The sequence below is a fragment of the Esox lucius genome, chromosome 16, assembly GCF_011004845.1.
Source record: "Esox lucius isolate fEsoLuc1 chromosome 16, fEsoLuc1.pri, whole genome shotgun sequence".
Taxonomy (NCBI): Eukaryota; Metazoa; Chordata; class Actinopteri; order Esociformes; family Esocidae; genus Esox; species Esox lucius.
In genome coordinates, this window is record NC_047584.1 from 18,263,912 (window position 1) to 18,282,067 (window position 18,156).

The window sequence follows — 18,156 nt, forward strand, 5'->3', positions numbered from 1 at the left end:
CCCACTTGCCTTACATTCTCTTGACTTAAGTACTGCTGTGCGCAATCAAGTATTATCACCTCTTTGTAGTTAATTTGTTTTATTTTGTATTCTAGGTCCGTTAAATCATCTTAAGTCCAGTTTGCTGGGTTCCACCTCTGAATCCAACATCAACAAATACAGTACCATCAACAAGATTCCGCTGATTGCACTAAACTTCACAGAGCGGAGTAATGACAATAAGGCGCAATCTCCCCCATCATCAGAAAACACTATCATAGCACCCAAGGTCAAGGACAGAACGCATAATGTTACTGAGAAAGTCACACAGGTAAGGCAATTGACTTTTCTGGAAAGCAAGTTTCTCCATTGTGGGGCTACCTAGAGTTCTGCATCATCGTAACCTGGGTTCTTAACCTGTTAATTGTTTGACAGCCATGCCGAGTATTCCCGCAAAGAGCGGTCAAAATAGGCTTAGCACTGGCCAGGATGAATGGGTAGTTTGTCTACCAGAGTTACCTTGTCGAATCACCCTTGTCGTGTCATACCTTGTGGTATGTTGGGCACCTACAATATTGGTTGTTGGCTACAGAATGCGCTCTCCTCTGAGCATGTACATAGGGACAAGTACTTCCTGGATGAGCGACCACTTTGATAAGAAGCAAACTGGCTTGGCAAGGTGTGAATCAGAACATGTCGCAATCTGCAACTTTCCCAAGCCTGCTGAGGATGCGTCAAAACCATAATTGTGAATTGGAACAATTGGGAGTTTGAGAAAAACAAAAAGCACTTTTATATATAATTTTTTTATAACTATATAAATAACCTATTTTTATATTGTTTTTTGAAGGACATGTTCATAGTTATATGATTAATTGCAAGTGTTCACTAATAGCTGCCTTTTCATCCTAGGAAATGTGTTTAGCTCCTTACAGGCTGTGTGATATTGGTACTATTGCAATGAAATGACATGACAATGAATTGGAGAAACAAGCTCTTCAATGAATGTTAGCCATTCTGGTGTGATGTGTGCTCACAGCAGTGTAGCAGTCTAGTATGTAGTAGACCCTTCTCCCGCTCGTTCCCACGACAACTAAACACTGTCCAATGACTATCCTCTCATTAACGTCAGTGTCAAAGCGCAGCACAGGCTGTAGGGCAGAAGACCAAGCCCTTCAACATAAACCCAGACCTCCTTTGACAGGCGAAAATAGAGCACTCCTGACAATGACAATGTATAGAAGGGACATTCCGTTCTCACTCACAAATACAGCCATCCACATACTGAACTCTCCATTTCTGGGCCAGGGTACCAGAGTGCCTTGAATTTGCCATTCAAGTGTTTTTTCAATGATACATTGCCTGTCGGGATGTATGGAAGCACCCATAAGTCATCTTATAGATGTGCTGAGGCAACATAAAACAAAGGCCCCTGCCCTAGTCTCTCCTGTGCTATTTATCAGCAGATAGACGGTCTCCCTTTGTACATAGTCAAGGCTCATTAACATCCAGAGCAGAGGAAATCAACTTTCTCATTGGCTTTTCGAATACAGCATTGTTTAAATAGCCATAATTAGACATAGAATCAGAGGCCAACAATGAAAGACCAAAATATTCTTTACCAGCTTTTGAAATATGGACAGTGTCTGTTGTATATAAAGGGAGATCGCATAAGCTAGACTGGGTTATTCAATGTCTGTCCCTGGGACGCTGGCTGGTGCTTTCTATACAGACCACTAAGGAAACAGTGAGCACCACTATCACAAGACAGGCTGCAAAATCAAAAATGTGTTTAAATTATTTTGTTAAAACCTCATGCCAAAGGTTAATCATTCAGATTTTATGCTGACACTAAACGTTTTTTGTTTATGTTTTATGCTTTTCCGCTCTGTATATCAAAGCCGTCAAAACTCCGGACAAACATCAGATTTTGAAGGGAGTTTTGCTGAGCTTATGTTATACACCCATACCATGCAATCAATACAGTATATTAATATATTACCTCTTTCTACCCGGGAGTGATGTTGAGGAACACATCTGACACTGTAAATTACATTATTCACATCCACAGACAGAGGCAATCTTCTTGTCTGTCAAATAAAAGAGAGGACTTGTCCTGAAAGAGTTTGAATGTACAGCACTTACTCTCACACTTACTCTCAGGCTAGTTGAATCATAGCAGCTGTCAAGTGCTTGTGCCAGGTACTTTACTTGTATGTCTCTGGCAAAGGCCAGCTACAGAGAAAAAAAAAAGTAAAACAGAAGCCCACTAGAATACATCCATGTGAAAAACGGTGCAGTATGTTAGAAAAATGAACTTTGTATGATCAAATGTGATTCCAACTGTAGGACAGACACAGAGTTCATTAGTATTTGTTTTGCACAAAGGACAAGTGGCAAAAAAAAATGTATGTCAACCCCTGGCCTCTCGCTCTCTCACTACAGGTGCTGTCATTGGGTGCTGATGTCCTTCCAGAGTACAAGCTCCAGACTCCCCGCATGGACAGGTTCACCATCCTCCACTACAGTCCATTCAAAGCTATGTGGGACTGGCTGATCCTGCTTCTGGTCATCTACACAGCCATCCTCACTCCATACTCCGCTGCTTTCCTACTCAATGACCGTGAGGAGCAAATGAGGAGAGAGTGTGGCTACTCCTGCAATCCCCTCAACGTGGTAGACTTCTTGGTGGACATCATGTTCATTGTGGACATTGTTATCAACTTCCGGACCACTTACGTGAACCTGAACGAAGAAGTGGTCAGCCAGCCAGCAAAGATCGCCATTCACTATTTCAAAGGCTGGTTCCTTATAGACATGGTGGCTGCAATCCCTTTTGACCTGCTTATCTTCGGTTCAGGATCAGATGAGGTAAGTCAGTGTTTTTCCGCTCTTCGGGAGGTTTATTGCATATCAGTTCAGCAGTGCTTCCACTCTTTTCACATTTATTAAGCTCAGTCTCACACCGGGGGCCACTACTTTAAGCTTGATATTTTTCTGTCTCGACTCTGAAAGGATTACTGTATTAAATTGCATGTTGTATTTTTTTTTTCTTTCTTTTTTTTTCTGAATGGCTGTCATTTTAAAATCCATTTACATGGATTAATGGCTTACAAATGGCAATCAATGATGCATTTAAATGAGGAGCGATCCGGCAGAGCCAGCAGTGCTGTGTGCACAGCTTACATGCAGACGTGAAAGGCCCATTGGCAGGCAGGCCAGCTTGTTTGTCTGTTTGTTTATGAGGGAATATCCCTTCAGGGTCTGGAGCCACTTCAGTGCTTTATCATGCTTTGTTGGCAAACCACAACCTGAGAGAGATAGACAGATCCTGATTATAAAGCATAATCACGTAGTCCACTGCTTCTGCTGAGTCAGAGGAAAGATTGACAACAAACCACAACGAAAATGGCTACAGTGTTTACTTTTACTATCATAATTTTGTTTTTTACTCAAATTATTGGCCATTATTATGCTTCATTGATAAAGAACAGAAAGACAAACAAGAGAGAGTGTTCTTGAATAGCCAGGGGTCAGAATCAAACCCATGCGTCTGTGACATATTCTGCAGCTGTTCAAACCACTGAGCCACTTGTGTCTGGATTTGGTTTGAATCTGAAGTCATTCAAAGTTCAAGGTAACTGCAATGTCTTCAACGGCAGCAAGGTTTAAAAAAATAAATAATAGAATACCCCATTCAAAATGCACGTTTTATGTATGTGTTAAATAAAATTGACACTGCACTACGCCAATGAAACAGGTTGTTTAGCAGAAGTACAGGCTGTGTGTAAGGGTAATTGGTGGCAATTTATATCAGTATACTTGTAGACCAACCACAACCAGGCCTAGGGAGCTATGTTATTACAACAGGCAGTCAGCCTAGTGGTAAGAGAAATTGACAAGGAATCGAAGGGTTACTTGATTGAATCCCACAGGAGACAAGGATGTTCTGTCTTTGACCAAGAATGTGAAAACCAATAGCTTTATGTTGCTCTGGATAAGAGCATCGTACATGTGAAAATAATGTCGTTCTTACTTCAGCAAGACGGTTAACCCTAATTGCTCCTTTGGGTCTTTCTGCATAAGAGCACCTGATAATGACTGAAACGTAAAAATGTGTTAATGGATCACGTATTTGCCCTTCCAAAGCGCTGTTGGTGTCCAAGATGATAATTATCAGGGAGCTTTATAACCAAGCCAGGAGGCTCCTGCTCTGTGTTTAAGGTCTCTGCCATGCTTCAACTGATTATAGCCTGTTCGCACACAGAATCCACTATACATAGCAAAGTAGTACTTTTATTCCACTAGACCATGCATTCCTAAAGCAAATCAGTAATATTGTTCTTCTGTAGACTTCAGAGTCGGCACATATGTTAATGTTTATTGTTACTTTAAAAAGTATATTTTGCAAGCTCTGATAAAAACAAGAAACCAGGCAAGCCTAGTTCAGCCGGCCCGCAATAGAAAGTGTTGGCATATTGAGATTCAAACCCGGGTCGCCCACATGAAAGGCTGTGTCGTTAACCACTACCCCACAGAGCAGCACATTTGCTGGGTGTCAGTATAGCCTCTTCTCTCTATCCTGAACAAATCCTCTTTTTCCACTGGCCATATTAATAGTTAATTGGCCATTCATGAATGACATTGATACAGTTAAACTAACTAACGTTTCTTACTAAGTTTACCTCCACCACAAATGTATTGCGTTTGCCACTGGCCATTTTAACAGTGTATTAGCAAGTAATAAGCTTTACCGGTATCTACTAACTTACTGGAATTGTCATAAGAATTGAGCTATTACTTTTTTTCTTTCATTCGTGAATGACATTTATGCAAAAACCATCAATAAAGGGGACGATAACTAACTTTTTCATCAAGTGAAAAGATGAACGAATCATGGAATCTACCGGAAATAATTAATAAATGATGTTGCTCTCAATAGATTTGAACTTAGGCCTTCCACATGAGAGGCACTGTCTTTAAACACTACGCCACGGCATCACATGTTCCAGCAGTCGCTAGACTCCATTGAGGATTGTGTTACACTGACTATTAAGTTTTACCTCCACCATAGCGTCTATGAACTGGATTGCTTTTGCCACTGGCCGTTTTAACAGCTAATTAGCCAGTAATAGGCTTACTAGTATCTACTAACTCCCTAGGAATAATCATAACAATTGAGCAATTGCTAGCGAGACTGAAGATCAATCAATCAAATGTATTTATAAAGCCCTTTTTACATCAGTGGTTGTCCCAAAGTGCTTTTACAAAACACCCGGCCTTAAACCCCAAGGAGCAAACAACAGTAGTGTTGAATTTCAGTGGCTAGGAAAAACTCCCTAAGAAGGCCGAAATTTAGGAAGAAACCTAAGGCTCAGGCTCAGAGGGGTGACCAGTCCTCTTCTGGCTGTGCCGGGTGAACATATGAAGAGTACAAATTGTAATACTTAATAAATGCATGTGGACTGAGTTAAACTTAGTCCAGGTCAGAAACATCACCAGATGGACAAGGACAACACGGGGGAGGGGGGAGGGGTCAGCACAGTGGCAGCTGAAATTGTCAGGTATTGTCTTGATCTGCAACACAACCAGGAGGACTTTGGACAGGGACAGCAACGGGTCTTTCAAGCCTGGTACTAAAATGGCAGGAGACAGGGAACATTTTGAAAATGCATTCCATAGATCTACAGGGATTTATAGGAGAAGGAGAACTGACCCTACTCCCCCAGCACAATTATATAGCAGCGTAAGACCTTGTGGCTGAAACAGGGGGGTCCAGTGACACAGTGGCCCTATCCGGGGGAGGCCCCAGACAGGGCCCAACAGGCAGGAAATCAATCCACCCACATTGCCTAGAATCTACCAATTTGTTTAGAAATTCTAGGTACAATTAAAAGGCCAGCATCTTGCTATCTAAGGTTACGTGTACGTATGTATGGCTGGATTCTTTCAGCAAGGTAAGTAGGAACCAGTCCATGTATTGATTTATAGGTTAACAATAAAGCCATAAAATCAGCCCTAACCCTAACAGGCATCCAGTGTAAAGAGGCTAGTACTGGAGTAATGTGTTCAATTTTTTGGGTTCTAGTTAGGGTTCTAGCAGCACTAATTGAAGTTTATTTATGTATTTATCAGGGTAACTGGAAAGAAGAGTATTGCAGTAATTTAATCTAGAAGTAACAAAAGCATGGATTCGTTTTTCTGCATCAGTTTTTTATAGAAAGTTTCAGATTTTTGCAATGTTTCGAAGATGAAAATAAGCAACCCTTGAGAGATATTTTATATGTTCATCAAAAGAGAGGTCAGGGTCAAGGTTAACGCTGAGGTTTCTTACAGTTTTTTGGGATTTGACCATGCAGCCATCAAGGTTCACAGTGAGATCTGCCAACAAAGCTCTTTGTTTCTTGGGTCCTAAAACTAGCATTTCTGTTTTAGGACCCATTCTCTGTCATCCACTTCCTAATATTTGAAACGCATCCAAAGTAGCTAATTTTGTGGCTTCTCCATGCTTCATTGAAATATATAACTGTGTCATCAGCATAACAGTGAAAATTGACATGGTGATTCTGGATTACATCACCCAGAGGCAGCATATATAGTGAGAACAATAATGGGCCCAGAACTGAGCCTTGAGGAACACCAAAAACATACCTTTGATTTGTCCGAGGATATGCCATTCACACATAAGAACTTTTAGATAAATAAGATTTAAAGCAGGCTAAAACATGTCCACATAGCTCAATATGGGTTTCTAGTCTCTCGAAGAGAAGGGAGTGATCAATAGTGTCAAAAGCAGCACTAAGATCAAGAAGCAACAGGACGGACGCGGAACCTTTGTCTGAGGCCATTAGAAGGTAATTTGTTACCTTCACGAGTACAGTCTCAGTACTATGATGGGGTCTGAAACCAGACTGGAGTATTTCGTTAATGTTATTTGTCTTCAGGAAGGAATTCAGTTGTTGGGAAACACATTTTTCTATGATTTTTGAGAGGAACTGGAGGTTCGATATTGGCCTATAATTGTTTAATATGTCTGGATCCATATTAGATTTTTTTTAGAAGAGGCTTAAGTTCCACAATTTTTAGTGAGTTTGGTACACATCCCGAAGAAAAGGGAGCAATTTATTATGTTCAACATTGGCTGACCTAGCACAGGACATAGCCCCTTAAGTAATTTTGTTGGAATCGGGTCTTGCTCACAATTTGTGGGTTTAGAACTCATTACATATTTAGTGAATGTGTCGAGCGATATGGGATCAAAAAATTCAAGTGTCCCCATTGATATCTAGTCAGGGAGGTTCAAGACATTCTCAGGACAACTGAGATTTTGGGGACTATAACTAGTCAGTTATTTGTTTTCTTATATTGATGATCTTTTCATCAAAGTAGTTCATGCATTCATTACAGCTAAAGTGAAGACCCACTTTACTTGTTGGGTGTTGCTTTTTTGTTAACTTTGCAACTGTATCGAAGAAAAAATTTGGATTGTTTTTGTTCACCTCTATCATGTTGGAGAAATAAGCTGATCGCGCAGATGTGAGTGATTTTCGGTATTGTAGTGGACTGTCTATCCAGGCTAGTCTGAATACTTTCAACTTTTTGGTATTATTTTATAGTACGGCTTTTGAAACACATTGTTTGTGGAGCAAGTGGATTTCTTGTTTTAATGGTAAATGTAATAAAACAGTGATCCGATATTCCAGGATTTTGAGTGGAAATTATTAGATCTACAATTCTATCTATTCAAATCTATTTCTCGTGACAGGACTAAATCTAATGTATGATTGTGGCAGTGAATTGGACCTGAGACATGTTGGATAAAACCCATTGAGTCAATTATGGCTTCAAAGGCTTTTTGAAGAGGGTCATTAGACTTTTCCATATGAATATTGAAATCGGCAAATATTTTAATACAATCTGCCATGACAGGTTAGACAAGAATTCTGGAAACTCATTGAGGAACAATTGTCTATGTAAAACAATTTATCAGCCTGGTTAACTTTCATGAGTAAAACAAAAAAATTTAAACAAGTGATGTGTTTAAGAGTAAATTAATGTTTACTGTCATATTAGCAACACCCCCTCTGTTTTGGGACACACAGGGGATATGATCACTAGTATAGCCAGAAGGAGAGGCCTCATTTAGGGTAGTAAATTAATTCATTAGGCTTTAGCCCTGTTTCACACAAACCAATAACATCTAGTTTATGATCATAGATTAATTAATTTATTGCAAGGGATCTAACATTAAGGAGTCCCATTTTGAGATGTGAGGTGATCATTTTTATTTGTGACAGAGGTGGTGGAAGTATTTATCTGAATAAGGTTTCTATTGTTAGCACTACCTGGCTTAACTTTTCTCAGCCTGGAACGAGTCACAGTGGCAATAGGTAACACTGTACTGACTACTCTGGCTATGCTATCGACAGACTCTATGCTAGCAGACACAACGTTTCTACACCGGGACTCCCCGGTGTAGAAATGTTGGGTAAAACGGCAACCGACAGAAATATTGTGTTGGTAAACTCTTAAAGTAGAATTTAACCAATTAGTTTATATAGAGTAAATTTGAAAAAGTTTGGCAGGTAGTAAGGAGGTAACAGCAAGCAGCGTACAGCAGGTCAACAATCCCGCAATGCACCAAAAAAAAAAGAACTTTTCCATGCCAGAAACTTTTCTGTCGCCATTTAACCGTATACAGTTTTAGTTAAGGCTTAATATAACGTAACTACTGTATGTTAAGCCAGCAAATGTGTTTGTATATCCTGACCCAAAATGCATGCATGGATGCATACTTCAGAAATCCACCAGAAACAGTCGCAATATAACCGTAAACTGTTTTATTTCAGGCTTACTATAATGCAGATACTAACGGTTTTAGCCAGCAAAGTTTTCATCTATACGGAATAATTCATAATGCCTACTTTGCTTCGCCTGCCAGGAAATACAAACTCAGGACTTATAGTTCACAAGTCTGCTTCTCTAACCACTACGCTATTTAACAAGAGGTAGTCAGTCTGTCAGTCACTAACTCAGTAAGAGACATTCGCTCTTCTTAGCCGGCTCCGCTTATGCGATCCGGCAAAAATACATATACTTACATTTTTGCTCTTTAACGTAAAGTCAGATGTTACCACGAGCAGCATCGCAAGTTAAGGATTGAGTAGAATGGAGCACTTGGCCACCGTCACACAGTGGTTCCCAATGGGCACTGGTTTGTTATGGCATGTGGTAGCCAGAGGACCAAAACAACTTAGGCACTGTGTCAACGCTCTCACTTGTTGCTCACTTTGACCCACTTTGGTGTTTACTTTGCGCATCTATATATTGCTGAATCTACCTTTCATCTATTTTATTTGTCTTTATTTTATATTTAAGAACTTCCTGTTTATTGATTGCTTATTTACATGATTTTGAAGTTGGATTTAGTATCAAGCTTGTACTCAGTGGGAATAGCTTGAAAGAATGTTGTGTGTTTTGGCCAGACTTGTTCCCCCCTAAGAGTTATTAAATTGGGCAGCTTGAGAGAGCATGTTATTATGGAGTAAATTTTCTATCGGGACTGAGGACTGTACAAACAGTATTTGCCCTATGTGGAGTTGGATCAAAGAGTTAATTAGGGGCAGTCAGGGATATGTTCTGGAAATAGGCACTACAAAGAAACATACAGTATTACATGCTATGGAAACCATGTATCAAACCATGTCCAGTCTCAAACCTTTTCCTTCAAAAAGTATTTACCTGTTTTACATATACAATAGAATGGCCCTATAGTCAGGTTTCATCGCAGCTTCAACTTTGAAGTCTCAGGCCTTTCAACCAACAATCCCACAGCCATAAACCTTAGCTAGGCTTAGCTAGACATACCAGTCCTTGTCAGTTTTATTTGAGCCTCTGAAAATAACAAACAACAGCTACTATCCACACTTTCCTTGGACATATTACAATCGTCAGGTAAATAAATGATATCCCCATAGGACACAATTCTAATCCCCATAGAGCCAATGTTGATGAGACAGAGCGAGCAGCACCTTCCTGGAACTCATTCACTGTGTTAACTCCTATCCAGAATTCAATGAAGCAGGATTTATCTCCCGGCTGCTCTGTCTTAATTTGACCTTGACCAGAGAGCCATTACATGGAAAGTTGCCAAGATTAAGTCTCTAAATTATACTGCTGAGTGTAGAGAACACCCATTACTGTTGTTGATTAAGTGAATTGGAATTGTATTTATCTTTATAACAGAAGAGTAAAGAATTATTTTTAGGTAAAACATAAGACAGACTCAGTTGGTGATGTGAATGTAGCTTTGTGATATAGATATACCATAAATCAGTACAAACATAAAAACATATCTTTCCATTTTGTGGGAAGTGAACATTTAGAACATGTCTTTGTTATAACTGAAATGGTTGTTAAACATGTACCACCTCTTGTGTCTTTAGACCACAACTCTGATTGGCCTGTTGAAGACAGCGCGACTGCTGCGATTGGTGCGCGTGGCCCGGAAACTGGACCGTTACTCTGAATATGGAGCAGCCGTTCTCATGCTACTCATGTGCATCTTTGCACTCATCGCTCACTGGCTTGCCTGCATATGGTACGCCATCGGCAATGTGGAGAAGCCTTACCTGGAACACAAGATTGGTTGGCTGGATAATCTGGGCGTGTCTATTGGCAAGAGGTATAACTACAGTGACCCCAGCTCGGGGCCCTCCATCAAGGACAAATATGTCACAGCACTTTACTTCACGTTCAGCAGTCTGACCAGTGTGGGCTTTGGAAACGTCTCCCCGAATACCAACTCTGAAAAAATCTTCTCCATTTGTGTCATGCTGATTGGCTGTGAGTCCACTACTACTGCTCGGAATGATGCGTTCATGTTGCCGAGCTTAACTGTGTTAATAGATACACTTTACTTTGACTTAACTCTGCTTTTACCTCTGTCTCGGCGTTGTGCAGCACTCATGTATGCCAGCATCTTTGGTAACGTCTCAGCCATCATCCAGCGTCTGTATTCAGGAACGGCCCGATACCACACCCAGATGCTCCGGGTTAGAGAGTTCATCCGATTCCACCAGATTCCGAACCCGCTAAAGCAGCGTCTGGAGGAGTACTTCCAACACTCCTGGACCTACACCAATGGCATTGACATGAACACGGTAAGCAGAAGGAGCTAGTCGACACAGCATCCCAACATAGTTCAAACCTTTCACTTGGCAACTTGATCCTCGTGCAAAATCCTTAAAACATTTATCTTTGTACTTTTGTGCTTTTCAAATGGAATAACATCTACTCTGGTAAGAGCAGGAGGTACATATATTGTGAATGTTTGAATGTTGAACATTTCAATGAGAAGAATTGCTTGAGATTTTTGGCTTTCAGAACATAATTGGCTCTTGAGACATTTTATTGTAGCGCATCTTGAGTAGACAATCAGCAACAGCATAAACTGTCATCATCACGGTCATCACCATTCCTTTCTTTTCCATCGCTGAGTGAAGTGTCTGAGTTTTCATGCCAACTCCTGTGTTCTGTGTGCCAATGTTGAGCTTCCACATGCATGCCAGATTGTAATTACAAGAGAGCTTTGAGCTGAGGCCATGGGCATATGTCACAGATGGGCTTGCATGTGGCTGCATGCATTTGCTTTTGAACAATTCAGTACTGTGTCTTCCTTAAGTACTGACAACTTATATTTGTGCATAGCATTTACATTTAAATCACTGAAACACTTCATAATCATAATGATTTACATGTTGGTAAATAGAAGAACTGTTTAGCCCAGGTTCCTTTCCTATATATGGTAGAGGTAAGTATATCCTGTTATATTCTTTATATTTTTATTGCTGGTAGCATACTATTCCGCTCAAATAAACCACTTGAAGATACTGTTACATTTATAAAGACAACATTCAGTAGATAGACAACTTGATTGCGTGACTCCAAAAGGTAAATTCACAGTTTATGCACACTATAATTGTTTAATTTCTCCATACATCCTATAGGTGTTAAAAGGCTTCCCTGAGTGTCTGCAGGCAGATATTTGCCTCCATCTCAACCAGGCTCTGTTGGAGAGCTGCAAGGCATTTCACGGTGCCACTAAGGGCTGTCTGAGAGCCCTGGCCATGCGCTTCCAGACCACACACGCCCCACCAGGGGACACCTTGGTTCACTGTGGTGACGTCCTCACTGCACTTTACTTCCTGTCTCGTGGCTCCATAGAGATCCTGAAGGATGACATTGTGGTGGCCATTCTGGGTAAATTCCATTATAAAAAAGACCAAGCCAACAGTAAACATGTTGTCACCTCCAAATGATGCATTACATAAAGCTATACAAAGTACAGCCTCGGAAGAGTGCAGTTGAACACTGACACAAGTTACATTATTGGTTTGAAAAACGTTAACATCAAACGTTTCTAGTTAAAAAATAATCATCATCATCAACATCATCATCATGAAGGGCATCTGACTTGGTACATCAGTGGTTCGCAAACCTTTTTGAGGTTCAGAGTACTTTTATGATAGCAAATCACAATACAAGAAACAAAGGTCAGTTCTGACTAAGAATTCAATATGCTAATTGGATGCACTTTGCATCCTGAAACACCTTTTATTTATATTTTGGGTCAGCAGGGTAGCCTGGTGATCCAAAGCATTTGTCCAATAAACAAAAGGTTGTTGGTTCCAATCCCCAAGCCGATACGTTAGAAAAACCCTGTCATTCTGTCCTTGAGAAAGACAGTTAACCCTAATTGCTCTCAGGTCGTTGCTGTAAAAAAAATTATTTGCTTACAGTACATGTGTATGACATGGCTAACTTGAATATCAGTTGGTCAATTGTGGCCATTTAGTTTTTGGTATTAATCTAAAATCAATTGATCTTTCGTTGCAAGAGCAGTAGCATTTTTCAATATAATAATTTAAATAATGGAAATCTTTCATGACATACAATACCTGATAGATTTTGGGAGTAATGGGCAAATAGAGATATGACTGAAGGTGTTTGTTGTGAAACACCATCGGGATACACACTGTATCATGATTAAGGTTAGGATTGGTTGACAATTAAGTTCTTATGCACATACTATAACTGTATGGAAACCTAACAGCTACAGTAGGGCCAATCCTGCATCAACCTCTAAACCCAACACGTTTTGCACTTGTGGATATATGAGAGGATTTGACAGGTGTAAGCCATCAGTTAATTGCTCCATCTTGCACTCTGATAGGCTAGGTGTAAAATTCACAATATTACAAATAAAATCACCTGAGAAATCTACAAGTGAATAGGCTTTAGAGCTTAGGGTTCATTTTGGGATTGGGCCCCAATAGAGCAAATTGGTTGCTAATGTAGGTAACTACATACTGTTTTCTTGTTGCATTTTGGCACACCCTAACTTCTTACCTGATTCTCTGGTAACCTGCCAAGTCAGTTATCCTAATCTACCACATTCACTTTCCAAACCCGCCAAGTTAATTCTACTAACCTCAAGCACTGATTCTCCAAACTAGCCACATGAGTTCCCCTAACCAGTCTTACCAGGCTAATGAAAATGAAGCAAGAAGTAACCACACAAAACAGCATAAATTAGCAACCAATTTTCCCAATTAGCTGTTCTGTTTCCTATCCTAACCCTCCACCTTCCTATCCTAACCCTAACCCATGTCAAACAGGGTGAGGGGTGTGACCTAGTAAAGTTAACATTTTCAATATATTTTCATAGAGCCCCCATCTGACCAATCATTTTGAATGCCATGGTATAACCATGTTAGGTCCTATTTTTTAAAATCTAAATAGGATCTAAATGATCCATGGTATAGCCATTGTAAAATAAATCCCATGTGTTAACTTAGCAGAAATTACAAATTAAGTGCTAAGACTTCAGTATGTTAAGACACACATTGCTGCTTTCTGTGAGGACAGACAGTACTGAAAGAAATCAACCAAGTGGAGAACTGTGGTTAGTGAGGCGTTGACATAACAATGGTTTCAGGGGCATTTACTCTGACATGAACATTGATTAATATTTAAATGAGTTTCCCTTGGGTTTATACATACATGGTTGGAGAATTAAAGGTGTATATTTTCAGGTTTACTTAATGGGTTCATTTGAATTATTGATTTGAATGACTCCATCCCAGCCAGTGTAGGCTTTCATGCTCATGTGATATTTGCCAATCTGTAGAGAGAAATGTAAACTCGGGCTAAGACAGACAGTGCCACCTCCCAGAGGAATGATGGATGGATATTCAAACACTTATCCACTCCAGCAGTTCTGCAGTGGGACTTCTTTTCCAAATCTGACAACTGACTGCAACAGTATGTTCTGTCTGGTGCAGAATATTAACATGCTTCTCATCAGCGTGAACACCAAAACGCCTATACCAGTTGTCTCATTTAAGTCAAAAATACCTGCTCACATTTAGACTAAATAGTAACTACAGAAGTGAAGTAGGCTTCCATTCTTAGAGTCTTGTAAGATATAGCATTTATATTATTCATCTGACGGAACAGAGGCTCTGACATTACTATTAAGTGGCTCTGTGTGAGACTGTTGGGAAACTTCAAAGAGCAAAGTGAAATGACTGTCATTGCATAGCGCCACTGCTGTAGAAGTGAGAGAACACACAACTGAGGCTTATAAGCATATGAAGCCTTAAAGGAATAGTTCATGCAATATAAGTTTTTTACTTAGTGGTCAGGTAGACAAAACTAAAGCGTGGATTGCAGTTTAACATTGTCTAAAGACTGATTGCTGGTTAAGCATTCCCCACAATTTTTAAAAATTTGGATGAGAAATAGGATTTGCTTGTTGTTGTTATATTATCAATGTAAACATTTATAAGCATAATTTGCTTAGTATTCCAGATAATATTAGTTGGTAGTTATTAAAATGGCATGTTCATTAAAAGTAATAAAAAATGGGTTAGAGTAATATCCCACCTGGAGCCAGCAACAAACTGTTGCAGACTAAGCCTAGATTAAACTGAGAGTGCAATGCATCATTTATCAAATGAGAGCCCTGATAATTAGGTCTGAACTAGGCTAAAGCTGCTGCGTCAGACACAGTATAACAATACTGGAATAATAAAATCTCAAAGAAATGTGACAATAGCACATTTGTATATCACAGAAATCCATTTGTATGCTTAACTCTCAAGGCAGAGAGAGAGTATCAATGGAGAAACTGCATGAATTGCTTGCATTTTCAAAACGGGCTCCCCCATTGTCCCAAGAGGAATGGTTTTGACCGCTAACGTAGCAAACTCATTTTGCATGTCTCGTGTTCCCCCGGGCAAGCACGGTTTGCTCATTCATGAACATTTGATTGGTTCTAAAGATATCAACCTGGAACACTGCAGCATGCTAAATAAACTCCCCAAATGCTTCAATGTACATTACTATCCATATAACTAGATCATAGAATTGGAAGATTCACTGTTGCAATTTAGATAATGCATTGATATAGCCAGCTAGCTTGCTGAAATGTTAATAGAGAAAGAATTGGCTGTTTGAGCAAGACAGTATGCATGTCCAAATATCAACTACAACTGGATTCCGACAGTTGTTTTGATCCTCTGAAGCAAGGCCATCATTTATTAGCAACTAGTGTAAGTCTTCAGAAATAGAACAATAAGCATTTGCAGGCTAGGATGAAACCACATAAAAATTGGGGAGTTACAGGCCACTGTTAGGTGCTATAATTGGGTGCTTTTGAGAAACAGAAATTGTGTATTGTTTGTAGTAGGCTAGTGTTCTGTTGTAATTTGATGTTCCATTCCTTTTATCCAAAGCCATGACATGAGGACTGTGCCTGGGTCTGCACTGTGCTCCACAATGTTGTAGTTATGTGCTAGGGAGGTGTCTGGTCCCTGCTGAGGTGGAACACTGAGGCTGGAGGCCACTTTCATAGGTCACTTTATGCCACACTGCAGCCTAACCTATTGCATCTCATTCACACAAAATGTGACACAGGGGTTGACATTTAATAGCACCTTGCACCACTGAAAGGCAGCTTAAGATGCCCTTTAAACAAAAAGTCCTCTTTGGAGACCCGACAAGCTGAGGTCTCTAGTTTAAGTTTGGAAGCTTATTATATACAGTAAATGAAAATAGAAGAAATGCATTTAATTTAGTCATTTAATTTGCACTATGTATCATTTAGTGAAACAACTAATAATAATAATAATTATTATAATAATACTAAATTAGAACTGGAAGACCTGGGTCTATAGATGGACAGTTGTGCTGAAAGGTTTGCATACCCTGACAGAAATTGTGAGATTTTGGCATTGATTTTGAAAATATGACTGATCATGCAAAAGGATAGTGATCATATGAAGCCATTTATTATCACATAGTTGTCTGGCTACTTTTTAAATCATTATGATAACAGAAATCACCCAAATGGCCCTGATCAAAAGTTTAAATACCCTTGAATGTTTGGCCTTGTTACAGACACACAAGGTGACACACACAGGTGAAAATGGCAATTAAAGTTGAATTTCCCACACCTGTGGCTTTATAAATTGCAATTAGTATCTGTGTATAAATAGTCATGCCCAGTCTTCAGACATGCCCAGTCTTCTCCACACTAGCCCAGTCCATTCATCCATTCATCCACACGAAAACCGACAACCACACAGCAATTCTCCTGATCTTCTGAGACAATTTGATCATACTTAATTCATACTTAAAACTAGCTTTCCTGATGTCTGGTAAGTCCCCATAATAATTCTCTCTAAGAATGTAACCTCAGCTACTCTCTATATCTCCCTCTACTCACCAGGAAAGAATGACATCTTCGGAGAAATGATCCATCTGTACGCCAAGCCTGGGAAGTCCAACGCGGACGTCAGAGCCCTAAGCTATTGTGACCTGCATACCATACAGAGAGAAGATCTGTTAGAGGTGCTTGACATGTACCCAGAGTTTGCTGACTTCTTCCTGACAAATCTTGAGCTGACATTCAACCTCAGAGACGAGAATAGCAAGGTAGCTTACATTTTGATCAAACATCAGATGATGAACATGTACTTAAGCCTGGTTCTCTGTCAAATGTTTGGTCAATAAACACGCAGTGTTCTCTAACAAAATCGCAATGAAATAACAGACTAAATCTGATTTGCAATGTGAAATAATTAATAATGAATCCTGTATGACTAGTATATCATGTATCCAACGACAAGAAAATGTAATGATTAACAATGCGTTATTATGCGTTACGTTAATGTATTATGTGTTCAAGCTATGAGAGTACACATATATTCATTTACATTGACCTGGTATCTATTCTTTGTGTGGACATGGAAAACACGATACAATAAATAAGTTACGTGGTGGATTTAGTTTGATGTTGCCATAGCAAATTATATAATATTCATGGTATTGCATTACATATGCGAGGTCGGCCTAGTTTCAGTGATTGTGCGTTCTGCTGTTTCCATCCACGCAGGCTGCATATTCTCATGCCAGTGATTCTGATCCGGAGGAAGATGTTAAGTGCACAAAGACCAGAAGAAGGATCTCCTTCACATCACATCCAATGACTAAAGGTGGGTCTTATATCAATACTCTGCACCAGCACCTCCTACTCAGCTCTTGTTTTTAGTTCTTCCACTGAGAAGCTTCGAGTCACAGAGGAGTTCTATGCATCCCTTTCTGAAGGACTAATGGAACAGCTCAGTGTGATAGATTGACTTGAGTTGATTACAATTCCACAGGCGGAAGTAACAAGGAAATGGACACCTCTGGGAGGGAGAGGGACACCTACTCGTGCCTAAAGAGAACTTCAGTTGACCTGAAACCCTCGGGGAAGGAAGAGCAGAGGTCCCTGGGGTCGGCGTTCCAGGGGTGTCCCTCAGTGAAAGGCTCTTCACTGGGGCTCAACTCCAATCACACCGGAGATGTTCAGGCTAGAGACAGTGTGGAGAGAACTCCCTCCTATGATGTCAACATTGGTGAGCAGAAATACCATACACCTGCTGGTTTTCACACATAAAGTGGCGCACCATAGGAACTGAACATCCACAAGGGTTTGTTCATTATCATTTAAAAAAAGTAACAATGCACTCGAGTCATCTTTATTTTGGGATGTCAATGTAATAGATCAGCTTAATCTTTGCATATAATAGAAAAGGCATTGATCAAAACATTTAGCATTATCAATTC

General features: G+C 39.9%; 1 protein-coding gene across 4 annotated transcripts in view; it reads left to right on the forward strand.

Moving 5' to 3' along the window:
- The window catches only part of LOC105022450 (potassium voltage-gated channel subfamily H member 7), a 58,447-nt gene that overhangs the window by 30,063 nt on the left and 10,228 nt on the right, over window positions 1-18,156 (forward strand). For 2 of the 4 annotated variants that reach the window (XM_020054532.3, XM_020054534.3), the window contains exons 6-13: window positions 96-310; window positions 2,425-2,850; window positions 10,425-10,824; window positions 10,942-11,141; window positions 11,988-12,240; window positions 16,775-16,980; window positions 17,441-17,540; window positions 17,709-17,945. In XM_020054532.3, the coding sequence (XP_019910091.1) occupies window positions 96-310; window positions 2,425-2,850; window positions 10,425-10,824; window positions 10,942-11,141; window positions 11,988-12,240; window positions 16,775-16,980; window positions 17,441-17,540; window positions 17,709-17,945 (2,037 nt within the window). Of the gene's footprint in view, window positions 1-95; window positions 311-2,424; window positions 2,851-10,424; window positions 10,825-10,941; window positions 11,143-11,985; window positions 12,241-16,774; window positions 16,981-17,440; window positions 17,541-17,708; window positions 17,946-18,156 lie in introns of all 4 variants that reach the window. The other 2 variants (XM_010890874.4, XM_020054533.2) reach the window with 1 other exon arrangement.